The 27,805-nt window shown below is 43.5% G+C and overlaps 1 protein-coding gene across 21 annotated transcripts in view; it reads left to right on the top strand.

Annotated features, from left to right (window-relative positions):
- GPHN (gephyrin) overlaps positions 1-19,816 on the top strand; it is a 590,200-nt gene extending 570,384 nt beyond the window's left edge. For 10 of the 21 annotated variants that reach the window (XM_073348352.1, XM_073348355.1, XM_073348358.1 and 7 more), the window contains 6 exons: positions 1,196-1,283; positions 8,683-8,756; positions 11,810-11,874; positions 14,766-14,869; positions 16,939-17,035; positions 18,847-19,816. In XM_073348352.1, coding sequence (XP_073204453.1) covers positions 1,196-1,283; positions 8,683-8,756; positions 11,810-11,874; positions 14,766-14,869; positions 16,939-17,035; positions 18,847-18,980 — 562 coding nt within the window. In that variant the 3' untranslated portion in view covers positions 18,981-19,816. The remainder of the gene's footprint in view (positions 1-1,195; positions 1,284-8,682; positions 8,757-11,809; positions 11,875-14,765; positions 14,870-16,938; positions 17,036-18,846) is intronic. The other 11 variants (XM_073348374.1, XM_073348364.1, XM_073348359.1 and 8 more) reach the window with 2 other exon arrangements.
- Positions 19,817-27,805: the final 7,989 nt, after the last annotated feature.

Genomic DNA, 27,805 nt, shown 5'->3' on the forward strand with positions numbered 1-27,805 from the left:
GGAGAACAAACTATGGCCAGCGGGCCACATCCAGCCTGCGGGACCGTCTTGCCCAGCCCCTGAGCTCCTGGCCGGGGAGGCTAGCCCCTGGCCCCTCCCCTGCTCTTCTTCCTCCCCCGCAGCTATGCCACCATGCGGGCAGCGCTCTGGGAGGCGGGGCTGCGTGCTCCTGCAGGGCACGGCAGCACAGCAGCGTTTCTGGCTCCAGCTGGGCAGCACGACTGCCAGACATGCTGCCCTGAGCGTCATGGTAAGGGGGCAGAGCCGGGGGTTGAATAAGGGGCAGGGGGTCCTGGGGGGCAGTCAGGGAGCAGGGGGCAGTTGGATGGGGCGGAGGTTGTGGGGGGGGCGGTCGGGATGGGGAACAGGGGGCGGTTGGATAGGGCAGAGGTTTGGGGAGGGGGCAGGAGATGGGGAATGGGGGGTGGTTAGATAGGGGGTGGGGTCCCGGGGCATGGTTAGGGGCAGGGGTTCCCGGGAGGGGACGGTCAGGGGACAAGGAGCAGGCGGGGTTGGATGGGTTGGGGATTCTGAGGGGGGCAGTCAGGGGGCAGGAAGTGGGAGGTGTTGGATAGGGGGCAAGGGCCAGGCTGTTTGGGGAGGCACAGCCTTTCCTACCCAGCCCTCCATACAGTTTTGCACCCCGATGTGGCCCAAAAAGTTTGCCCACCCCTAGTCTGATAATACTTAGTCCAGCCATGAATGCAGGGAACTGGATTATATCAGTGGTTCTTAACCAGGGTTACGCGTACCCCTGGGGGTATGCAGAGGTCTTCCAGGGGATACATCAACTCATCTAGGTATTTGCCTAGTTTTACAACAGGCTACATAAAAAGCACTAGCAACTTCAGTAGAAACTAAAATTTCATACAGACAAAATGTGAAAGTAAGCAATTTTTCAGTAATAGTGCGCTGTGACAGTTTCGTATTTTTATGTCTGATTTTGTAAGCAAGTAGTTTTTAAGTGAGGTGAAACTTGGTGTATGCAAGACAAATCAGACTCCTGAAAGGAGTACAGTAGTCTGGAAAGGTTGAGAACTGCTGGACTAGATGACCATTTCAGATCCCTTCCAGTCCTACGATTTTATGATTACCTCATATTTTATGTGTGCAAAGATCTATTCATGTTTTATTTTATGCAGTACCTAAAAATATTTCTCTGGCCATTAATCTCTTTGCTTTGATTTTCTTGCAGCCCAGATGATTTACTGAATGCACTGAATGAGGGTATCAGCCGTGCGGATGTTATTATCACATCAGGAGGCGTGTCCATGGGTGAAAAGGTATAAGCTGAAGCATGGTTGCTACATTGCAATAAGAATACCAGGCATGAGGTCAGGAGTTCCTGATGGCAACTGCAAATGTATTCATGATTATTTCCAGGACATCCCAGGTCCCTGGACCCAGCGCTGCTGGATTAATTAAAAAAATATTTTTTAATATTGTCCTTTTTTATGCTTTTGTTTCAATACTGTAGTGGGTGTATGATATTTCTGGGAAGATTCTAAGTGGTGTTGGAATCAGCACTTTCCAAAATCTTGTTGTATCTAGTTTTCATTTAAGGAGTGATCATATAAATTTAGTGCTGGTGAAAGGTGCTGAATTGACAGCATCTGAAGACTGAAGACTTCTTTTTATCCATAGAGTAGGTAAAACGTGGGTAGTAGCAGTGAAAGCTACTCTGCAAGTGAATGTGTAAAACTGGCTCATTCTTACTGAAAGATTTGTTCTCTGAGTGTATCAGAACTATATCTGCTGACCTTAAAATAGTTTTTGTTGTGTTTTATTCCTCTTACCTCTGCAGAGACAGCACACATAAAAGACAGTGAACTAGATTCTTTGCCTGCTTGTGAATCATCAACAGAATTGTTTGCTAAGTTGCAGTTGGTAGCACCTGTGCAAAATCAGTGAAGACAGGTGTCACAAAGGGGATAAATGGGCCTGCAGAACCTTTAAAACTTCTGGTGACATAGGAGAAGGAAAAAACTCAAAATGACTTTTTTATCCCAGGTTGTTTTTGCAGGAGTGGCAGTTAAAATAAACATTTATCTAGGTGTAACAGAGCAGATTTTATATGGAGTCACTGACAGATGATAAACAGTAAGCTCAATGGTTCCATTTTTAGAATCAGTTTTCTGAGCAGATCCTCACTTCAAAGGTCTAGTATCTTGCATAAAGGGAGAACTAGAAGCATTTTGTTGGACCAATAAAAATTACTTTCAGGCCCTTTAAAGTCCACAGTCACTGGCCCTGGAACAGTGATCAGAAAGAAAAGTGTTGATCGATCCATGAATTTTTAGAACAGTGGTGTCATGCAGACACATGGCCATGAGGAACTGAATTGAGACTACCACCTCTTTTCACAAAGGCATCTGAACAGCCTTTGGATGCCAGCAATTTCTGATCACTCCTCATCGAGACTGGATTTGAGACAGCAGTCTAAAGCTGAAAGGTTCCGTATCTCATTACCAGTTCCTTGAGGCATCCCATCCTTTTTTATTGGACTCTTGGTAGTGTACATGAAATATCTGAGGACATCTTAAGGAGAATTTAGATGGAAAATTAAAGACAAGGACTTAATATACCTAAAAGTCAAGTAGAGTTGGACCTTGCAAAGGGAATTAAAAGCAATAGTAAAAGGTTCTATAGCCATATAAATAAGCAGAAAAAAAAGAAAGAAGAAGTGGGACCACTAAACACTGAGGATGGAGTGGAGGTCAAGGATAATCTAGGCATGGCCCAATAGCTAAACAAATACTTTGCCTCAGTCTTTAATAAGGCTAAAGAGGATCTTAGGGATAATGGTAGCATGACAAATGGGAATGAGGATATGGAGGTAGATAGTACCATATCTGAGGTAGAAGCGAAACTCGAACAGCTTAATGGGACTAAATTGGGGGACCCAGATAATCTTCATCCAAGAATATTAAAGGAATTGGCACATGAAATTGCAAGCCCATTAGCAAGAATTTTTAATGAATCTGTAAACTCAGGGGTTGTACCGTATGATTGGAAAATTGCTAACATCGTTCCTATTTTTAAGAGAGGTAAAAAAAGCAATCCGGGTAACTACAGGCCTGTTAGTTTGACATCTGTAGTATGCAAGGTCTTGGAAAAAATTTTGAAGGAGAAAGTAGTTAAGGACATTGAGGTCAATGGTAAATGGGACAAAATACAACATGGTTTTACAAAAGGTAGATCGTGCCAAACCAACCTGATCTCCTTCTTTGAGAAAGTAACAGATTTTTTAGACAAAGGAAATGCAGTGGATCTAATCTACCTAGATTTCAGTAAGGCGTTTGATACCATGCCACATGGGGAATTATTAGTTAAATTGGAAAAGATGGGGATCAATATGAAAATTGAAAGGTGGATAAGGAATTGGTTCACAGGGAGACTACAGCGAGTAATATTGAAAGGTGAACTGTCAGGCTGGAGGGAGGATACCAGTGGAGTTCCTTAGGGATCAGTTTTGGGACCAGTCTTATTTAATCTTTTTATTACTGACCTCAGCACAAAAAGTGGGAGTGTGCTAATAAAGTTTGCAAATGATACAAAACTGGGAGGTATTGCCAATTTAGAAAGAGACCGGGATATCATACAAGAAGATTTGGATGACCTTGTAAACTGGAGTAATAGTAATAGGATGAAATTTAATAGTGAGAAGTGTAAAGTTATGCATTTAGGGATTAATAACAAGAATTTTAGTTATAAGCTGGGGACGCATCAATTAGAAGTAATGGAGGAGGAGAAGGACCTTGGAATATTGGTTGATCATAGGATGACTATGAGCCGCCAGTGTGATATGGCCGTGAAAAAAGCTAATGCAGTCTTGGGATGCATCAGGCAAGGTATTTCCAGTGGAGATAAGGAGGTTTTAGTACTGTTATACAAGGCACTGGTGAGATCTCATCTGGAATAGTGTGTGCAGTTCTGGTCTCCCATGTTTAAGAAGGATGAATTCAAACTGGAACAGGTACAGAGAAGGGCTACTAGGATGATCCGAGGAATGGAAAACCTGCCTTAAGAAAGGAGACAAGGAGCTTGGTTTGTTTAGCCTAACTAAAAGAAGGTTGAGGGGAGATATGATTGCTCTCTATAAATATATCAGAGGGATAAATACCGGAGAGGGAGAGGACTTATTTAAGCTCAGTACCAATGTGGACACAAGAACAAATGGATAAAAACTGGTCATTGGGAAGTTTAGACTTGAAATTAGATGAAGGTTTCTAACCATCAGAGGAGTGAAGTTTTGGAATAGCCTTCCAAGGGAAGCAGTGGGGGCAAAAGACCTGTCTGGCTTTAAGATTAGACTCGATAAGTTTATGGAGGAGATGGTATGATGGGATAACATGATTTTGGCAATTAACTGATCTTTAAATATTCATGGTAAATAGGCCCAATGGCCTGTGATGGGATGTTAGATGGAGTGGAATCTGAGTTACTACAGAAAATTCTTTCCTGGGTATCTGGCTGGTGAATCTTGCCCACATGCTCAGGGTTTAGCTGATCGCCACATTTGGGGTCAGGAAGGAATTTTCCTCCAGGGCAGATTGGAAGAGGCCCTGGAGGTTTTTCGCCTTCCTCTGTAGCATGGGGCACGGGTCACTTGCTGGAGGATTGTGGATAAATTGGAGAGAGTTGTGGATAAATTGGAGAGAGTCCAGCGAAGGGCAACAAAAATGATTAGGGGACTGGAACACATGAGTTATGAGGAGAGGCTGAGGGAGCTGGGATTGTTTAGCCTGCAGAAGAGAAGAATGAGGGGGGATTTGATAGCTGCTTTCAACTACCTGAAAGGGGGTTCCAAAGAGGATGGCTCTAGACTGTTCTCAATGGTAGCAGATGACAGAACGAGGAGTAATGGTCTCAAGTTGCAGTGGGGGAGGTTTAGATTGGATATTAGGAAAAACTTTTTCACTAAGAGGGTGGTGAAACACTGGAATGCGTTACCTAGGGAGGTGGTAGAATCTCCTTCCTTAGAGGTTTTTAAGGTCAGGCTTGACAAAGCCCTGGCTGGGATGATTTAACTGGGAATTGGTCCTGCTTTGAGCAGGGGGTTGGACTAGATGACCTTCAGGGGTCCCTTCCAACCCTGATATTCTATGATGCTATGATTCTATGATTCTCTGTTCCTTGAAGTCTTTAAACCACGATTTGAGGACTTCAGTAGCTCAGACATAGGTGAGAGGTTTTTCGCAGGAGTGGGTGGGTGAGATTCTGTGGCCTGCGTTGTGCAGGAGGTTGGACTAAATGATCATAATGGTCCCTTCTGACCTTAATATCTATGAATCTATGAATGGAGTCAACAATCAAGAATTTGTGTCATGGTAGAAAAAGGGTCACAGCTTTGGACAAAATAGATTTAAGAAAAAGTCAGAAATCTGTGTAGGGACTTCAGGTTCATTGCTTCTAAAGCCTCTCTTTACTGACAATTCTAGCAGGTGATAACCTAATTTAAGATGCATGGAGTCTAGTAGAAACAAACTTATATAGGCTTGTTATTTTCAGTTATGATACTCAATTTTCTCATGTGGGCGTTTTTTGATAGCAGTGTAAGTTCTTCTAGGATGAGCATTTGACATCTCACTACAAGATCATCTACACATCTGTGAGCACAGCTATTATCAACAGAGAGACAGCATAAGGAATTCTGGACTTCTTGAACTAATGGATTGATTGTGTTGATCCAAAATAATTTAACTTGAACCAACACACAAGAAGTGGAGGCTCACTAATTACCCTCTAGAGAAACTTTAGTTAAATAACCTATAGCTGTGAATTATACGTCCCCAAGAAATTACAAAAACTATAGTAACAAGGTGAGTGAGGTAATATCTTTTATTGGACCAACTTCTGTTGGTGAGAGAGACAAGCTTTAAGCTTGAAAGCTTGTCTCTTTCACCAGCAGAAGTTGGTCCAATAAAAGATACTACCTCACCCACTTCTTCTCTCTGATATTCTGGGACCAACATGGCTACAATAACACTGCAAAGAACTACAGTGACTTTTTGAGAGACTTTGAGGTCTACAATGCATCCTAGTTCTGAAAGGTACTGCTGATCACTGAATTCCACTAGTAGCTAATTTCCAGTCTCCAAAGAAAAGTAGTTTTATTGGGTTTGAGTCTTAGCCCTGACTTATAAAGAAAAATGTTTTTGTCTTTGGAATATATGCACAAGATTTCACAAGCTGGCATTAAAAATTTCCTGTAGTGACTAAATATCTTTGGACACTTTAAAGATGCCAGTACTGCAGTTGACTGTGCAAGGATCCCTGTATCCACACTGAGGCCTGGTCTACACTACGGAGTTAGGTCGAATTTAGCCGCATTAGGTCAATCTAAAAATGACTGCGTCCACACAACCAACCCCATTCCGTCAACCTAAAGGGCTCTTAAAATTGACTTCTATACTCCTCGCTGACAAGGGGAGTAGCGCTAAAATCAAATTTGGGGTAGTGTGGACACCAATCGACAGTATTGGCCTCCGGGAGCTATCCCAGAGTGCATTGTGACTGCTCTGGACAGCACTTTGAACTCTGATGCACTAGCCAGGTACACAGGAAAAGCCTCGGGAACTTTTGAATTTCATTTCCTGTTTGGTCAGCATGGTGAACTCAGCAACACTCAGCAGTACAGGTGACCATGCAGTCCACTGAGAATAGCAGAGCATAGAATGTTTCTACGCTCCCCCTATCATCTCCGTCCCTGAGGTTATTGCAGATTAGAAGGCGAAAAAAACGCACTCGCGATGACATGTATTCCGAGCTCATGCAGTCCTCCCGCACTGAAAGGGCACAGCTTAACGCATGTGGCAGAGGCCAGGAAAGAATTAAGTGAGCGTGAAGAACGGAGGAAGGATGTAATGCTGAGGCTAATGGGGGAGCAAACGGACATGATGAAGCATCTGTTGGGGGAGCAAACGGACATGATGAAGCGTCTGTTGGAGCTGCAGGAAAGGCAACGAGCACAGACCCCCGCTGCATCCACTGTATAACCGCCTACCCTCCTTCCCATGTTCCACAGCCTCCTCACCCAGACGCCCAAGAACATGGTGGGGGATGCTCCGGGCACCCAGTCACTGCACTCCAGAGGATGGTCCAAGCAACAGAAGGCTATCATTCAAACAGTTTGATTTTTAGCGTGGCTACAATAAGCAATGTGGCCTTGTCCTTACCTCCTCCCCCATCCCACCCGGGTTACCTTGTCCATTATCTAATTTTTTTTTTAATTAATAAAGAAAGAATGCATGGTTTCAAAACAATAGTTACTTTATTTCAAAGGGGGGAGGGTGGTTGGCTTACAGGGAATTAAAATCAACAAAGGGGGCAGGTTTGCATCAAGGAGAAACACACACAACTGTCACACCAAAGCCTGGCCAGTCATGAAACTGGTTTGCAAAGCCTCTCTGATGCACAGCGTACCTTGCTGTGCTCTTCTAACTGCCCTGGTGTCTGGCTGCTCAAAATTGGCCCCCAGGTGATTTGCCTCAACCTCCCACCCCCCCATAAATATCTTCCCCTTACTCTCACAGATATTATGGAGCACACAGCAAGCAGCAATAACAATGGGAATGTTGGTTGCGCTGAGGTCTGACCTCATCAGCAAACAGCACCAGTGAGCTTTTAAACGTCCAAAGGCACATTCTACCACCATTCTGCACTTGCTCAGCCTATAGTTGAACTGCTCCTTACTACTGTCCAGGCTTCATGAGCCGTGGGAGCAAGGGATGGGCTGGGGTAGGTGCGACCGCGCGGTGCTGCCAGCTGGGAGAGCAGCCTGAGGCAGAAGCCTCCAGCTCGCATGATATTCCGGGCAGGACTGAATTTCCATGAGACGAAACTTAAAGAAGAGAATGACCTGGAGTCTCTGGCTCCCATTCGGTGCTCTAAGAGGAGGATAGCCATGTCTGTCCAGGCACCCCTGATCAACCTCACTGAGGTCTGCCAGGAGCACCCAGGAGATGTATGACGGCTATCAGTCCTACTGCACCATCTGCCATGAAGGCAAGGAGCTGCTGCTGTGTAGCAATGCAGTACCATGTCTGCCAGCAGCACCCAGGAGACATATGGTGACGGTGAGCTGACCAGGCTCCATGCTTGCCGTGGTATGGCGTCTGCATGGGTAACCCAGGAAAAAAGGCACGAAACAATTGTCTGCCATTGCTTTCACGGAGGGAGGGACGAGGGCATGATGACATGTACCCAAAACCACCCACGACAATGTTTTTGCCCCATCAAGTATTGGGAGCTTACCCCATAATTCCAGTGGTCAGTGGAGACTGTGGGAACTGTGGGATAGCTACCTACAGTGCACTGCTCTGTAAATCGATGCTAGCCACGGTAGTAAGGATGCACTCCACCGACTTAATGCACTTAGTGTGGACATACGCAATCGACTGTATAAAATCGGTTTCTAAAAATCAACTTCTATTAAAATCAACCTAATTTCGTAGTGTAGACATACCCTGAGTCAATTGCATGTTCAGAGTCTAAAAGAATTATAGCTCCCTCTTCCGCACCCATCTTTCTGCAAGTTGCTCCTTTCTAGTACTGGAAATTCCCTACTGGTTTATAACACTTTAAACAGGCCCTCCATGTACATGACATCTTTGATACTGTAAACCACTGTAAACAACTTTGATTTTAATTTAATATTTTTTCTTTTTTTAATGTAAACAGGACTATCTTAAACAGGTGCTGGACATTGACCTTCATGCACAGATTCACTTTGGCAGAGTTTTTATGAAACCAGGGTAAGAAATATTTTAAATTTTTTGGCCCTGATGGAATTTACCTTGTGCCAAATATGCTACATGTTCTGTTTTGGTAGAGATGCTATTTTAAAACCTAATATAAACCATTGAATAGTTGGATATGGGAAAAGAAGTAGTATCAACCCTAATTAAATCAGTGCTTACCATTGCTAGTGAATTTAACCAGAATTGAAAGCTTACTGCTGATTAGCAACAGATATTTCTATGCTGGAAATCACAGGAAAAAAATCAATGCATTCAAAAACGTGCAGAGCCCTAAATATGTTGCCAGAGCTCAGACACCAGCTTTGCTATGAAGCAGCTGGGAAATGGACGGACATTCTGGCTGTTGATATGCTCATTAAGCATTTCATTTCACTTCACTTCAGAATTCACGTGACCCATATTGGTACAACAAGGAGCTTTTAAATAAGAGAAGGGTGGAGTAGGATCTAGGTTGTAATGCTCCTTGTTGTCTAAATGTTGCATATGGGAATTCTGAAGTGATGCAGGATGTTTTATATGCTTGTTTTATATATAAACACACAGACTGTACTGCTTCTGCCTCACCACTACTTCACTGTAGTGCTGGTACTGTGCTCTGTGGAGACACTGAAAAATGTGGGTCTTCTGGGAGCAGAGAATTCTTTTCTGCAAATCCAAGACTATGGAGTCTTTTCTCAGCTCCTTGTCTCAAGAACTATTGAGTGTGGTTTGTTTACAAACTAGGTAGTTCAGAATTCTAAATTGTGGTTAAAGCTGGTGCCGGGCTGGTTGGTTGGTTAGTTTGTTTGTAATAAAGCCTCTGTAGCCTCATATAATACATATCTAATATATATTGCCAAAAAGGTGTTAGGAAATCCATTGTTTTTGCCAATTCTCCCATTTTCATTTTAGGCCATAGAAAGAGACTCACTATCATTAGCAAAGCACATGAGCCTCTCAGCCTCCTGAGACTTTTAAACAGTCACACATCTTCACTGACCCTGGTAAAAGATCAAATGTACAGCCTTATATTTCATCAGTTCTATCTGCGAAGACATTAAGCTTGAATTGCCACTATTCTATGCTGACCTAGATTTGGAAAAATCCCCTGGACCTAGACAAACAGAGCCAGAAGAGACTAGACCTTGGGTTATATTTTGAGGTTTCAGGATAATATAGTGCGACTCCTGGAGTAAAATATTCCCCATTTGGCCTCTGATGCTGCTGGACTAACATAGGTGGGTGCTATCAGGGAACAGTGTGAGAGGAATAATACTGGAAAGCCTCAACGAGAATGTTGTTTACAGAATAATACATGTCACACTATTAGAAGCTTTCTGGTGACCATCTATATATTAGCATTTAAAGCTGTTACAGCTGCTGTGTGTATGGAAGGTAAGATACTGTAGAATGTGTAATTTGGGGTAGACGTGGCTCCCGTGGGATTAGATAGGAAAGAAGGAAAATGTTAAGTACCAGCCTTTCCTTGTGAGGTGCATCTGTTCATGAGTATTTGTTGACAATGAATTAATCTGTAATCTGACAATGAATTAATTTCAAATTGTGGGTCATTTCTTGGATATTAATGACTGGCTGGGAGCTGATAGCCCAAAATGCAGCTGAGGGACCTTATTCGTTATTCCCATGAAAATGCCCTGCACTGGTATTTTATAAAATGAATAAACATAGTTGTATGGAATAGATTTCTTTTGAATGGGTGATACTATTTCAACTGGTACAAAGAGCACATTCCTAGAGAATCAGTGCCTCTTAAGTTAGCCAGTCAGATTGCTTGAACTATCTCCCATTACTCCATTGCGCTGATTATTTGTGATAACTGTCTGAAACCTGAGTAATGAAGGAACATTCTGGAGTAGCTTAGGAAAAGAGGAAAGGGTGCTCTTTACTTAACAGACCTCAGTCCCAACTGACTACAGTTCTGCTTGTCTGAGTCACTACCGCTGTAGTCACAGGAGGAAAGGGACTCTAAGGAGACACTGATGCACTATAGAAATCTTTGGAAAGCCTTATATTTAAAAACAATTCTAGCTCTATACTGTAGAATTTGTGCACTTCCACTCTCATTCTTGGTTTCTTGGGCTATTTGCATGAAGACAGAATCTGGATTTCTGTTGATTAGAAGTTTATCTTCTCTTGTTGATGCTTCCTTACCTGAAACAGAATGTTCTGCCTGTGACTTCATAGCTGGATACCACTGAAAAATTATTCTGTCATCACAGACAGAGATTGTGGTTCCAGGTGGGAATAAACAGCAGCCACTAATGAACTGCTAAGAAAGAAAGAGATCCTGGGTAGGGTTGTGTTTTTTTTGTTTTTTTGTTTTGTTTTTTTTTGCAAATGTTCTTAATACTAAAGAACAGGTATGAAAAACAGAAAATACCTGTTGTAGCAGCAGGACTCTTTCTAAATAAAATGAAGATATTTGGCAAGTCCTTAAGCCTTGGAACACTAAGCAGGTTCCAGGTGGATGACACCTGGAAACTCGGTGTTTTAATAGTATGGGAGTGAAATTGTGTTTGAGTTAGTACTCAAGGGACTGGGTTATTTGAGAGTGGCTGCCCAAAGGCTCAATGAAATGAGACAAGAGTCAGCAAGAAGAGAAAGATCCATAGAGTGCAGTGGGAGTTGTATGGTTAGAGTAATCAGTCCTTTATTGGGATTCTATGGGCTACTACAATATGAATAAGTATTAATAATACTAGAGCAATTTAGGAGGAAAGGGTATTAGCATGTGGTCAGGAAGCTGGGAGGAAATTTGGTTACTAGGGAGAATGATCAGCATTTGATGAGTAGGTTAAGGTGATTGCTGGGAGAGAGGGAAGGATGAGGACAAGGAGATGAATTTAATCAGCTTAAGTTCTTCAACACAATTTAATTAGGATGATTATGCTCACAGTGCTCTAAGGGTTAAAAAGGCAGTGACAATAAAGAAGAGAAGGAAAATTTCAGATTAGGAAAGGAATGGAAGGTAATCTATACATTATAATAGCACAGCCACGTTAGATATGAGTTCAGTGTATTTATTAAACAACTTTCTTTTTCCCTAGCCTGCCAACAACATTTGCAACTTTGGATATTGATGGTGTACGAAAAATAATCTTTGCACTGCCAGGTAAGATATTTTTGTAATTATTTTTCTTGCTCTCCACAGGTACAGAGATCCATAAAATAAAACCAGGATGCCTCATGAAGGTCAGAGGCCTGGCACTTGCTCTCCTAAGCACAAAACACTTGAGATTTTCCCACCAGTTTTTAAAAAGAAAACGAGGACTTGTGGCATCTTAGAGACTAACAAATTTATTAGAGCATAAGCTTTCGTGAGCTACAGCTCACTTCATCGGACGAAAGCTTATGCGCTAATAAATTTGTTAGTCTCTGAGGTGCCACAAGTATTCCTGTTCTTTTTACGGATACAGACTAACACAGCTGCTACTCTGAAACCCCCAATTTTTATTCAGGAAAGGGTTTATTTGAGGGTATGCTAGAGAGTTCTTACCTCTGTCTAACATGTGATGGCGCACAGGACCTACAGTTCTTCTATCCAGAGACTTCCTTTGTCTTTTTAAAGAATATTGTGCAGTTGTCCTTTCCTCCTATTTCCCCACCCTCCCAATAGATATTCTCTGCAGGAATATCTGTGTTAGTTAAATCACAGAATCTGACGTACCACTAATATAGACAAAAACTAGACAGTCCCAGAATATGTCACAGAACTGTAGTCTTATTTGTCATCCTCAAGCTGTGACAAGGTGCGTGAGGTAATGTCTTTTATTGTCACCTTGTCTCTTTAATATCTACTCCTGAAGGCATTCTGGACCAAAAAAATTCTACGCACAATACTTCAAAATTCTGCAAATTTTATTTGTCAAATAAATTTGGAAGCTCCAGCATAGCATTGGGAAGCACAGGCCACTGGCAGCACAGAGATGAGAGATCATTATGCAGCTCCCTCCCGAGACACAGACTCAGCCGTGAGGCTGCACCCAACCCAGACATAGCGCAAGGACCGAGCCTGCCCCGTAAGCATCCCAGGGCCCTGCCCCTCTGTGCCAGGTGCAGGTGGGCAGCCTCAGCAAGGCAGGATCCAAGTGGGGCTTAGTGTGGGTGATCCAGGTGTGGGTTGAGAGGGTTCTGTGTGGGGCAGTCTGGGTGTGGGGGCTCAGTGGGGGATCTGGGTGCGGGGGGATCTGGATGCATAGGGGCTTGTTGGGGGGGGTTCTGGGTGCAACGGTAATGGGACTCTGCAGGGGGTCCAGGTGAAGGTGGTTGGTGCTCAGCGGGCGTGGGGGGTCTAGATCTGGGGATAGAACTTGACAGGGGGGTGTGGGTGTGTGAGATGGTGGGAGAGTGGGGCTCAGTGGGATGGGGATCCAGGTACAGCTGGATGGGCCTCGGTAGTGTGGGGATCCAGATGCGAGTAGCTCGTTGGGGTGATCCAGGTGCAGGGGGAGTGGGGCTCGTCAGGGGGTCTGGATGCACAGGGGTTGGGTGGATGGGGGAGCAGCTCCCTGTACAGTGTCCCTTCCTCTGCAGCTGAGAAGTGATGGATGCAGGAAGCATGGGGGGAGGAGTTTGCAGAGCTTCCTACAGCCAGGGGAGAAATCTGGGGATGGGTCTGACATGGCCCCGGATGCCATGCAGGGGAAGAGGAGGTCCCGTCCTCCCCAGCCCAGGTACTGGCAGCTGAGCCCAGCGCACAGTAGGAGCACCATCTGGGTCTTCTCCAGTCTCAACCCTTGCCCCACAGTTATTTACCTCTCTGCCGGCTGCCCTGGGCACCCAAAACACACTGCTGGGGAGGGTCGCATGACCGCTCTTGTGGCTTCCTTTTGCTTTCCCATCAGAAAGTCATTTTTCTGCGGGGCAGCAAAGAAATCTGTGGGGGACATAAATTCTGCACATGCGCAGTGCACAGAATTCCTCCAGGAGTAAATATCCTGGGACCAACACGGCTACAACAACACTGCATGCTCAAGCTGTATGAACCAAAAGAGGGCAGTATTGCCTCACTTTGCTGTATCTCTTTGAAAACCAATAGGCACAGGATGAGGGCTGGTCTACACTAGAAGCACTACATCGGTGCAGCTGCATGCGCTGACATAGTGCCGGTGTGGACAGTGCTCAGGTTGATATATCCTGAATTGCTCGGGATGTAAGTTACATCGACTTAAGCGGTAGTGTAGACCTACCCTCAGTGTTGCATTAGCAGTGTGGACAGGAAGCTGCATATTCTGAAGCTAGGAAGAACTTGCTTTACTCCGTTTACCTTGCATGCGTTTGTGACCACAGAAGAACTGCACTTCTTCATGAGATCGTGATTTTTTATTTTATTTTTTTAGATATGTGCTTAGGGTTTCTTTCTCTACTGTATTGATTGTTTTTAGGAGGGAGATGAGTGGAGCATTTACTTGATTGTATAATGTAGATAACTAGAGTTGTCACCAAGGCCAGCCCAGGTGTTGGCAAGAAGTGTGATTGGCAAAAAGTAGGTGGCACTCTTCTCTCTGTCAATACTTAATCTCAGTAGCTGGTGCTAGTTCCTCTGAATTAGTGCTAAAACAATTTGCTGGCATGATGTTAGGGGGCATTATACTGCCAAAAACCAACTTCCCAATGAATACATAAAGAATCTGAGCATGTGCAGTCATTAAAGATCCCATGAAACTTTTTGCAAGAGAACAGGTATTAGCCCAATGTCTAGTCTGTATTATAATCTGATAAATTACATTCTGCGGCCCTAAATTTCCCTTTCAATTTCAGTTGGATACAGTACTCTGCTTCACTTCTTGTCCTAAACTCCTTAGTAGTATAGTTGTGTACTGCTTAACAACTGCCATATGCCACTCCAGATTTAAGTGAAGTTTTTCCTGTGTACATAGTGTAAAAAACTCTTTGGAATCCTTCAGGATGAAACCTGCTATGGAAATGTGAGATTATTTCATCATTTCACATTTTAACTCAAAATTACTCACATGTGAACTACTGTTGTGTTTTGCTCTCTAGGAAATCCTGTATCAGCTGTTGTCACCTGCAATCTCTTTGTTGTCCCAGCACTGAGGAAAATGCAAGGCATCCTGGATCCTCGGCCCACCATTATCAAAGCCAGGGTAAGGACTTTCAAATATAGGCTATATTTAAAATATATAGCTTCTTATATCATGTTGAGATCCTGCTGTCTGACAGGTGCAGTGAGCCACCCCCACCCCCAATACTCTATCTGACTTTGGATATCTCAGCACTAGAGATATGACGATAAATTGAAGGGAATTCACAGCAGAGAATAGATCAGATGACGAAAGGAGAATGATTTGGAAAGATTTTAAAAAGCTAAATATACATTGAATTTGATTAAACAACAACTAATGGTCATAAGACAATTGCATGAAAAGATATAATGGGTGTTTACACTGAGAAGGGACAGGAATAGTTTAGGGTTGGCTTAGAGGTTGCTATTGGAGGCCCTTTCTCCATTCTCCTTCCCAACCCCAGCGGTGAGTGTAAAATTTCCACCATGCCTCTTCCAAGCTACTGTCAGCCCAGGGAAAGGGGAGACTGGATCAAGGAATCAAGCAAATCCCAGTTTCCTGCATAACAGTCCAGAGAGTCCTGTTAGGCCTGTCAAACCGGCCCATCCACAAACTTGCAAATTTGCTCATTTAACATAATTCCTAGCTTCATTTAATGATCATTTTAGCTCCTGAAATCACTACAAGATGGATCCATGTTTTTCACTTACACATTGCTGCATCTCTGTTCCATTTTTCCCAGACCTTTTACTTTGAATGATGGGTAATATCAATCTCATTCATGCATGTTTCTGCCAGTGCAGGTTGCAATTCACTGAGCAATGGAGGCCATTTAACACTTATGAATTTCATAAGCAGCTGGGTTTCCCACTAGCTCATTCCTCCAGCCATTTTCTGGATTTGGAAGGGGGCTAAACTTTTCCGGGCTGGAATTTTCTATAGGTACTGTGCCATTGTTGAACTTAGCAATGTTTCTATGAAGTGCTGCCATTTCATTGGATGTACCAGCTGTGCATAGGGTACCACTGAAGATGTACATGGTCCACTAAGCAATAGTGAAGCAAGTCAAAAAGTACTGCACTGATGTCTAATCCAAGAAGGATAAGAAAAGCAATCCTAGCAGTTCAGCAAGAAGTGATGGTGTTCCAAGCTGACACTCGTAAGCTTGCAGCTGACATAATGTACTAAAATGTTTAAAGGTCACTGATGTCATATTGCTGTTACATTTAAAAGAACTGACTGTCCAAAGCCCAGAACTATGGCAGGGGCAGGGGCTTTTTTTTTTTACCAGAATTTTGAGTGCACATAGGATCTAGGAAGGTCAGAGACATAGTATAAGAACATAAGAAAGGCAGTGCCTGAAAGAGTAGCTCAGACAATTGCAGGAAGGGCTGCCTGTGGAAGGGCACAGGATGTGGTGAGTTTAAGCACGTGGACTGAAATTATGAAAAGAAAAAGAGGGAAAGCAAAGGAGATTTCTGTTAAGCTTTTCTCAGCTGTTAAGTTTGTATAGAAGGATTACCTAGAGATGCAGGAAACATATAGTCAACCCAACTTACTTAACCTATCAGAATGCTCTCCGTTCACATCAGAATGTTGAATGAAAATAGGAAGGTTCTGAGATAGTGTCTATAAAATCACTGTTGTGTCCATGTTTCTCTCCTCTTAATGATGTCTGTTTTAAATTTGCTCAGTTTAGAAAAAATCTATGGACTTGTAAACTGTCAGTGCTGCAAACGCTACCTGCAATCTCAACAGCAAGCTCTATTCTTTCTGTCTCTCAACCAGTCATGCCACTCTGTCCAGTGATCCTATCAGATTTCACAAGGATTGGGCTGTAGGAAGTGCTGATGGTGATTAAATAGATGTCACTCTTCCCTCTGAGTCAATACCCAACTGATACCACAGACTGTCATTAGTGGGAGCTGCACTGTTCGAAGCACCATCTTTCGAATGAGATATAAGCCTGAGATCCTGACCACTTGACTTGTCCATGGAATTTTTGACAGTAGTAGGGAGTATTAGTTCTTGGGTTTTAGACAGACTCTGACAATCCTGTTGCTGATGACTGAGGCAGAATAAAGTCTAGCTTGTCTAATGAAATGTGAATGACAGTCTGTTTCTTCTTCCTCTCTTTGCTTCTCCTGCAGTTATCATGTGATGTAAAATTGGATCCTCGCCCAGAATACCATCGGTGCATACTGACTTGGCATCACCAAGAACCACTGCCTTGGGCACAGAGTACAGGTTAGCCACTTATGTAGGCTGACACAACCACATACAGGCTCCCAAACACCCACCATTACAAACAATCAAACACATACACATATTACACACTTATGCGTATAACTGCACATTTGCCAACAGACACATGCACACACATATACCTGCACATACTTACATGCAAGTTCACTGATGCTGTAGAACACACGCTTGCTAGCCTACTCCAATTTTTTACACGATCGCTTGCCTTCATGCTCCCTGACACACATTCATTTGCATACACACAACCTGCCCATTTACACATGTTCTTTTGCAAAAACATTCACTCACACTTGTTTATGCTCGCTCACAGACATGCACTTCCTCACATGCTCACTTCCACACTCATACATTGACTAAATACAAGTAGGGGCATTGATGGGAGCTGGCTGATTGAATTTCATTCCAAATAAACAGAGATGTTGCTAGCTGAATGGGAGAAACATCTAGTCGAGATAGCTGAGGGTGGTATCTATTCTCTCAATCAAGAAGATATGCCACTTTTTACACAAGATTTGCAATCTGGGAATGCTGTTCGATCCTCAGCTGCTCTGCTCCTAGATTTCTAGGTAGAAGAAGTACTTGAGTAGTTTTTCTATCGGCATGTGGCTAGTAGGTTGACCTTGCCTATCTCTCAGATGGATGTAGATCATGCTGCAGTTACCCATGTTTTTGTCACCTCCAGATTGGTTTAAAACAATACATCCTACATGAAGTTTTTCTTGGAAACTACCTGGAGACTTGTTAGTATTGATTGTGTCTCACTGCTTACATAGGTAGATTTCACACACGGAGCTCTACACCATTGATTCCAAAGACTGAACAGGCACTTTTACAGATGCAATTCAAGATGTTGATTTTTATCTGTAAAGCTTTACATGCTTTAGTTCCTCGTTATTTTATGCACTACCTCTTTTCTCATGTTCCAGGCAGACAGTTGATACCAACTGGAATGCTCTCACTGTCAGTCCCTAGGTTTGAACACCAAGAAGCCAAAGGCAGGGTATTCTCTGTTGGGACTTTTGCCTCTGTATTTTGCTTCACAATTGGTCCAGCAGAGCTGAAATTGTTCACTTTCACAACATATTGCAAGGCTGGGGGTGTCAAATGGGAGTGGGAGTTCTGAGCTCTTTTGAGCGGATGAATTATGTAGATTGTGCTAGGTTTTTAGTTATTGTATGAAATGGATTAGATACTCTTACAAATTGTAAGATAACTATGGTGTCAGTGGAAACTGGTGGGAAGGCAACCTGAAAATGGGAAGATTTGAGAACACAGATGGAAAGGTGGGGGAGGTTTAGGTTGGATATTAGGAAAAACTTTTTCACTAGGAGGGTGGTGAAGCACTGGGATGGTCTACCTAGGGAGGTGGTGGAATCTCCTTCCTTAGAAGTTGTTAAGGTCAGGCTTGGCAAAGCCTTGGCTGGGATGATTTAGTTGGGGATAGGTCCTGCTTTGAGCAGGGGGTTGGACTAGATGACCTCCTGAGGTCCCTTCCAACCCTGAGATTCTATGATTCTATGTGGGGTAGTAAGGGGGAGAAATGTGGGAGCTTGGATGGCAAGGAGGACAAGTGAGTGAATGGAAGTTTGGAGAACCTGGAAAAAGTAGGCTGAGAAATTCTCTCTCCTGGGTATTCTGTAGGTATTTGCCATGTGTCCATTGAGTATCCAGACCCCACGCTCCATGACTAAATTAGCTCCATGATTCTCCTCCTAAGAATAGCCCTTTTTTCCATCTTCATATATTGTGGGAGTAGTAGTGTTAACCATAGTATTTCTCTCATTCTGCTCTAGGGAATCAGATGAGCAGTCGTCTGATGAGTATGCGTAGTGCCAATGGACTGTTGATGCTACCTCCAAAGACAGAGCAGTATGTGGAGCTTCACAAGGGCGAGGTGGTGGATGTTATGGTCATCGGAAGGCTATGATGTCACCAGCAAGAGTGAAGCTTTGATGCATGTCCACATATCATTGACTGTATCCTGTAATATGCAACGGCACAGCTAGTTTTTCTGATTTGGATAAAAGTTGATCAGTATAGTCAACATCTTGAACTATATTTCAAATGGAATTTAAATAAATACCTTTTAAAAAAAACTTTAAAAAAACAAATCTTAACAAAGAAATTTATTCTGATTATATCAAAGCAACTTTTTCCTTTCTTGCAATTGCTTTGTGTGTTCAATGCTAGTTCTGATAGCAGTAGCTTTTAGTAGACAGCAGTAGGTGCCTGCAGAACTTGTGTTTTTTCTCATCTTTAAGATACAACTAATGCTCTTAAAACAAGGCTGTCTGCTTATTTATACTAGCGTAGACAACACTTGGATTTCCCTTATTAGTATGCTTCATAACTGCTTCACAGAGAGCTTCTGCTTGTTCTTTATCTTGTATCTCGTGTTGATGTGCACAGTGCCAAAAGCAGAGTGGCTGCACTGGGAACCCGATCAAGCCCCGAGGTTTCCTCCCTCGCTGCGCGTTCAGGGATATCTCTCGGCCCAGCAGCCACCCAGCTCAGTACTCTTGGGCAGTAACTGGATACCTTTTATTTGAACAAACAAAAAAAATTGCTTCCTTAAGTGCTGACAGCCTTTTTAACCAATACATTTAAAATGTACAGAACTAAAAACTAAAAAAAAAAAAATCAAAGACTGATCTTGTACAGATATTAATGTTACCAGCATTCATGTGGAAATCAAATGAGCGAAGAAATAAAACTAATGTTAAACAACTCTGTACCATAACATTTTCTGTAATGATATTGAAACTTAAATGAATAAAAAAAATTCCTTGATCATTATTTAAAATTTCACCGTTTTAGCCTTGTTGTTTGAAAATAGGGAATAATGTTTCTTTCAATTTTGGGGGGAATGGCTGGGATAAAAGGAATTGTCTAGGGTGATATAATGAGTGAACTGAAATTAGACCAAAAAGACATTTAGAGTGTTCTAAGTGTAAGATCTGTGGAATAGTCTCCCAGTTGAAGAGGTGGAAGAACCTATGACTGGGTAATTTAAAACTAAACTAGAAAAGGCACTGAAGAATGTGCTGTGCTTTTGTTGAATTTCATGACAATTCTGCACTAATCCCTGAGATGTACTAGAGGTGGCATGACCTAGTACTATAGGTCCTTTCTCTCCTTTTCATGAATCTTTGATTAATACCTTGTCCATTCACATCTTGCCCAAATTGTGTGCTCTGGTGTTCTATGTATAGCTGCAGAGTCCATAAATTACATCCCTTTAGAATGATCCTACACTGTGGAGTCTCTGCTATCATGCCTGCTCCATTAATGAAGTCAGACCAATTCTGCTGTAGTAGTTTTGTAGTTAAGGTCCTGGAGGGGAACTAAGAAGATCTGGTTTCAGTTCCTGACTGCCACAGACTCTGCCACTGTGTGACTTTGGGCACACTTAATTGCTCTGTGCCACAGTTCTCCCTCTAAATGGAGATAATATTTATCTGCCTCACAGGGATGCTAGGGGTGCTAGCACAGGGGTGCTAGGATAAATACATTAACATTTATGAGATGCTCAGATACTGGTTCTGCAATGATGGGGACCACAGAAATACCTAGTGAGAGAGACCTAAAGTAACAAGCCTTTGCAAAATGCGCTGGAAGGTGAGACTCTTAAATATGATGCAGACAAATTATTATTACATCAGTTACAAGGCAAATATCAGACAGCATAGAAAATAAAAATATGATTTATTAACCACATTACTAAGAACAATCTGATGGCAGGTTGTTCATAGTGTTGGAACATTTTGTTAGAGAAAGATAGCAAGACTCAAGAAAATGTACAAGTAGCCACCTTAGGCCTGGTCTTTTTTACAAAATTTCACTCTGTCTGAATATGGCTGTGAACAAGCATGTTAACTAACACAATGTTGAACATTATGTATCAGTCAGTGTAGAACAAGCCAACTCATCTCAACAACCAGCTAACCATCATTGTGTATAACTAAAACATTTAAAGGTAAAAATGCCAGGGAACAGTCATGTCGTAGCTACAGTAACTGGTTTGGCACATTATTCATGTTTGGCCAGACCCTATTCCGTCAAAGTTTCTGAGAATCCCCTCACATGTGGATTAGTATCCAGGGCAACAGGGTGTGTTGTGTAGGTGGCTCAGGAAGTTGGTAATAGGCTGTGGAGCCTTTTAAATCACTTTCTACCAAGCCTAGATTGTTAGTGACCGAACAGCGTTACTATCTGAACAATATTTCTTGGCCTGTGTAAAATAGATTGATAAACTCAGAACAGTTCCTAGTGGACAGATGTTCACATAATAATTTACAGTCTTGTTGGCAGCTTCGAAAAAGAAGTCAAGGAATGATGGGTCTCGATCCTCTCACACAGGCTCAGGAATGAGAAAGTGGTAGGTCAGTTTGAGGGGTATTTGCACTAATTTTACCTCTCCAGCGGATAATCAGAGTATTTCAGACCCAGAACTATCAACAGGGTAACGTTCATCATAACTCAATATAATACTAGAAAATATAAAAAGTGACAGAAGGTAGGGCTTGTATTTTGGCTTTTCTGTTTTTCTTTTTTGACTTGGTTCCCCACTTGTCTTGTAGTCTTGGGATTTCTTCAGCACTGTATACAAGGCAATGCACAGCAGTAGAAGCTTATGTAAGAGTCTTTCTAAGTCATATTCATCCAATTGGGCTAATCCTACAGTGACTTATGTGCTTACTGGCGTCCTGATACCAGAACCTTTACTGGGACTATGGGTAATATCACGTATAGAAATTTGCTGCACTGAATTGGACAACTGGAAGGATAAGATGACCTAATAGAGCTTTTCCACTACTAATCTCTAAGATTCTAAGTACAATTGCAACCTTCATTCTATACTGTAGAGTGATATTCAACTACATCAACTCTCATGTTACATGGAGGAGATCAACTGCCTTTAGGGAAGTGGATGACTCAGAGGACTGTTAGTGGAAAATTAATCTTTAACCTTTCTGTGACTAGTTCAAATCTGGCCTGAAGTGTTTGTAACTGAAAGTTATCATCTGAAGGCTCCTAGGTGGTCTATATGAACTGTATTGGAGGAAGGGTCTTCTCAGTTCCCAAAGGGCAGATTTCAGCAACACAGAAACCACAGTTTAATTGACTGCATTACTGACAGGATGAGCATACAAGCCAAGGACTTAACTCTTCTTTTATGGGGAGAGATGGAGCCACTACATGCAGTGGTGTGAAGAAGCTTGTACTGCTGCTGTCTATGATGTAGTTCTTCCACAGATAAATCAGAGATGTCAACTTAGCTTCTTTCACAAGCCATACAGTAACTTTTAAAAATTGTAGTATCCCAGCAGTTACAGTATCCCTGCATTTACTTTCCCTTCCATGATATTTCTTTACTGTTATTTTCATATTTGCTTCAGCACAGCCCAGGACCCGAAACTGTCCGTTTTCCCTCCACTGTGATTGGCCAAGAAGTGACTGAATTTCAGTGATGAGTTAGAGTCCAGAGGGAGACTTCTTACTTTATGTGTAGTTGGAGGCTAGGATGCATGGTATTTAGACAATAAAGGCAGAGATGGAAGGAAGAGATGCCTGGAGGATAGATGGGACTGAACCTTTCTGCCAGAAAACAATGAGATTTTGGTGAGTAGGTGAGCTTTTCACTCTGAGTCAGTACTGAATCCAGTATGATGCCAAGCTGTTGCAGATAGTAGGTTTGGGTTGGTTGGTTTTGGGAGGTGGGGGTTCAAACCAAGGTTCTCAACATTTATGATTACTAAATATTTCCATGTCCTTTATCATGAGTTAGGATCATAACCCCCACGTCCTGACTAAATTCCTCTTTGTGTAACCACATTTTCCCTCTCTAACCATCACCAGCAATTTCAATTTCTTTCTCCACCCCAGTTTTCTCCACTGCCCCAACAGTGCCCACCTTGACTACTCACTGGTTCACTTCTCCTATGCTGTCTTCCACATCTCACACACACAATGCCCTTCTGAATCTGCCATGTAGTGCCCAATCCTCCTCATAACCTGATGTGACAATGAGGCCAACTGAGAAGGCCTATCTCCAAGAGAGATGCTGTAATAGATTTAAGGTCTTTGGACTATGCACCACCTAACAAAAGTCATGCTAAGAAGAACCTAATACATACTGGGACCTTTGTTTTGAGCCTTTTTTTTTTCTTTGAGAATGGGACTATTGTTGATATATTTCTGGGTTACAATTATTTGGGTTAAAAGACTGATTACAGAAATTCTTTCCAGAGTTTTTCAAGGACTGAGAAGCTTTCCAAGGACTATACAGTTATAAAAAGCTAAAGGATTCTGAAGTTAAGGGAGCATTTTTGCCAACTTTGGTCTATTGGCATTTCAATATCTTTTTTTTCTTTCCTATCCTTATTTATGGCATGAAGCTTACTGTACATCAGGTCAAAACTGTTCCTTTTAAGAAAGTTAACCCTAGCCAGTCCTGGATTAGTATCAGCCTGCTCATCTGACACTGGCTCAGCTGGCTTTTGGCCACAGGAAAGAGGAAGAAACTTAGTGGAACAGCCAGGCCTCATCTTTACATCAGTCTTCCATCCTGATCTCAGATGAACCAGGAACTGAGACAAGAATAAGGAGATACTAGCTTCAACCCATATCTGACTGTAAAAGAGCATTTTTTCCTGTCCCCCTGCTTTTTTGCGCTTCTTTTTGTACTTGTTTGTCTTTGGGGAGACTGATTTTTGTGCATTGTGAATAAAGTTAATGTGACTACCATTTAAGAAAACTGTTTTTGGGGAAGGGAGGGGTTTGTTGTTTGTTTGGTTTTTTTAAATTTATAATTCTCCTTTCCTCTTATGTTCATAGAATGAAAGGTTTATATGATGATGTGAGTTTTGAGATATTATGCCTTAGAACATAAGAATGAACCCTGGGAACTCTCAACCCAGGGAGAGAGAGGGCTAAGGGAGCTTTAAGTTACCTTTGCTCCCTACTGATCCTTGGCTGTTCCAGAGGCTAGAGAGGCCCCCAGCATACCTTTGCCAACCCTAAGAGCCTATCTAAGTTACAGCCACCGCTCCATGCTGGTCTGTGAGCTGCAGCGCTGCCTGGAATATCTTCAAGCACTTGGTGTCTGCGGCCAGCCAGCAGCAGAGACAGTCTCCTGACAACCCAATGAAACCTGGTCCTGACAGAAGCTATCTAATTAACCTTGCCACCTGATTGGCTACAGGCTGACACTTATGCTCAGTAGCAGTACCAGTCCAATGGCTATTCAACACATTCTAGCCTGTACTTATTGAAGCACTGGGGATGGGAAAGTGTGGGCCTGCCCACATCTAAAGGCCCCCCTCCTCACATTCTCCCCTGCAACTGTGCTTGGTCCTGTCTCTGCCTCCACTGTCTCTAGCCTTGCTCCTGCTCTAGCCACAGCCTGTACCTGCTCCTGCTCCAGCCCCCAGTTCCTTCCTGATCTCTGACTTCCGGCTCAGATCTTCGGCTCAGATCTTCAGCTCCACCTTCTGATTACGATTCCTTCATCTTAGGCTTTGATCTTTGACTCTTGGTTACGACTCCTGGACCTGCCACATTGGGATTCAGCTCTAACTGGTAGGCCAGACTCTTGCTCCAGACACTAAGCCAGACCACTCACAGCTAAGTCACTTATAGTTTGAGCAACTCAAAAGATTGAACAAGTGCGCGTAACAGCTGGACTGCCCTTCAGATGGATTCTGCAGAGGCAGTTGTGTCTCTGTTGGACATCATGGCAATTCTGCAGACCTTATAGGCCCAGGTTATGGCCTTGCAGGTACAAATTGCAGCCCTACATGTTCAAACCATCCTGTCCATAGCTGCTGCCCTGGCTTCTAGGGAGCCAGGGATTCCAATGAGAGAGAAGTTTGATGGGGACCATAACAACATCTGCAGTTTCAGGAATCATTGCTGGGTCCTGTTTATGCTTTGGCCCCAGTCATTCTCCACTGACCAGACCCGAGTAGGACTTATTACTAGACTACTAACTGAGGATGCCTTGGCCTGGCCATCTCCCCTCCTGGAGACTTTTAGCCCTCTGCTGAAGCAGTTCAAAGAGTTCGTCAAAACTATGGCAATTGTGTTTGGTGATCCAAATCGCACACGATCTACCAAGAATGCACTTCAGAGGCAGTGACAGGGAAACAGATCAGTCACTAAGTTTGCCACAGAGTCCCAGCACCTGGCAGCAGACACTAAATGGAACAAGGTGACAAACTGCTCCCATATCCAATGTGCCCTAAGCAAGGACATAAAGAATGAGCTGGCACAGGTGGAGCTGCCACCCAACCTGGATGCCTTCGTCAAGTTGTGTATCAGTATTGATGACCGCCTGACCAAACACCGGCTGGAGAGAGAGTCGAGGCATTGCTCCCCTTCCTGTTCTCATCACAAGGGCCCAGTAAGATCTAATGCAGAGAAGGGCTGGCATCATGCTTTGGGCTTATGCCTGTATTGTGGGGAATTTGGATGCTATACTGTGGCATGCCCCACTAAGAATCAAGCCGTGTTTTCACCAGAAAGACTCCTGGCCTCAGCTCCAATAAAGAGAGGTCTGGGCTGAGCCTGTGTTCTCTCCCTCACAACAGGACCTTGAATTGCTCCTTGTCTATCAGCATCCTGACTATGGATGGATTCCATGCCAGTACCCTCCAACTCTGCCTTTGGCTACAACATCCTACCATAACAGAGCTCAAGCTGAGGGCATGCACAGGCCCAGGGGCTTCCAACAATTTCATGGATTTAAACTTCGCCCAGGTTCACAACGTTACAACTCTGCAGGAAACCATCCCCAATTTGATGGAGTCTGTTGACAGATCCCTCCTCTCCTCTGGCCTGGTTACTCATCAAACAGCACCCTTGATGGTTACAATGCTCCAGCGTCACTGGGATATTCTACCATTCATTCTGATCCATGCACCTCACTCCTCCATCATCTTCTGCATTCCTTGGCTCATCACCCATAATCTATGCATCCGCTGGGGGCCAGGCACAGCACACTTCACATCAAGACTCCACCATCAATTTTGCATCCCAAAAACGAGTGCTGGACCAGAAGCCCCCTGCAATCTTTGCCAGCTACCTGAGAATTCAGAGACCAAAGGAGGTACACTGAAGGGGACTGCCGCCATCCCTGCAACTCCATGAAAAGAGGGCAGATGCTTTGCCACCCCATCATAATTATGATTCTCCAATTGACCTGCAACCCAGAGCCAAGATTCCTGTTGGCTGCATACAGTCCCTCTCAGAATCTGAACTCCAGATGCTCTGGGAGTACCTCCGTGACACCTTAGAGAAGGGGATTCATTTGCCCGCACACACACACATCTCAAGTGGGGGCTCCAATCTTCTTTGTGGCAAAGAAGGATGGCTCCTTATACCCTTGTGTTGACTATCGAGCTCTGAACAAGGTGATAGTCTGAAACTGCTCCCCTTGCCATTTATTAATGAACTCTTTGAGAGGCTCTACTCAGCCAAGATTTTTTACTAAGTCGGACCTACATGGGGCCTACAACCTGGTCTGAATCAGAGAAGGTGATGAATGGAAGACTGTTCCACACCCAATATGGACATTTTGAAGAGTTAGTTGTGCCTTTTAGGTTGTGTAGCACTCCGGCAACATTTCAATATTTCATCAATAATATCTTTTGTGACATATCGGACCAGTTTGTGGTTATTTATTTGGATGACATTCTTGCTTTTTCTGAAAACCAGGTACTGCATGATCAACATGTGCTCCACACGCTTAACAGACTCCACCAAAACCATCTGTACTCCAGACTGATGAAATGTGAGTTTGACAGAGACACAGTCAAGTTCCTCGGGTATACTGTTTTCCCCGAAGGGCTAACAATGGATCAATGGAAAGTATTTGCCATCTCTGGATGGAATGCCCTAAAGGACATAAGAGGCATTCAGTAGTTTCTTTGGTTTGCCAATTTCTATAAGCATTTTGTCAAAGGATTCTCTCACCTAGTTGCCTCAATAACTGTGTTTCTTTGAAAGGGAGTTCATTTCATCTGGTTACCAGAAGCACACTTCACATTTGATCAGCTAAAAAGATCTTTTACCTCAGCTCCCATTCTTGTGTACCTGGATCCTGCCCAGCCCTTCACCATTGAGGCAAATCCTTTTAACTTTGCCATCTGAGCCATTCTGACAATGTACTGGCTCACATAACTAATTCCATCCCTGTGCCTCCAATCCCTGCTCAGAAGAGTTATGATATCTAGGGCAAAGAGTTACTTGCCATAAAGGCAGATTTTGAAGAATTGGTGACACCTTCCAGAAGGAGCTTTGTTCCTGGTCCAGATCCTTACTGACCACATATATGCTGAGTCAGACATAGCTCCCTTGGGTACCATTTTACACCCATCCAGTTTTCTCCAAGGGACAGCAAACAGGAACCTGATACCCCTCTTCTGGTCCCTGCTTCCCCAAGACCTCCATGCTACTAAGAGCTATCAGACTCTAGATCAGGGGTGGGCAACTTTTTGGCCTGAGGGCCACATCAGGGTTCCGAAACTGTATGGAGGGCTGGGTAGGGAAGGCTGTGCCTCCCCAAATAGCCTGGCCCCTGCCCCCTAGCCGCACCCTCCCACTTCCTGCCCCCTGACTGCCCCCCTCAGAACCCCTGACCCATCCAACCCCCCCCTGCTCCCAGTCACCTCCCCACCCCCTCCCAGGACCCCCCGCCCCTAACCGTCCCCCTGGGACCCCACCCCCTATCCAACCCCCCTGCTCCCTGTC

Source organism: Lepidochelys kempii, chromosome 6 (genome assembly GCF_965140265.1).
Source record: "Lepidochelys kempii isolate rLepKem1 chromosome 6, rLepKem1.hap2, whole genome shotgun sequence".
Lineage (NCBI taxonomy): Eukaryota > Metazoa > Chordata > Testudines > Cheloniidae > Lepidochelys > Lepidochelys kempii.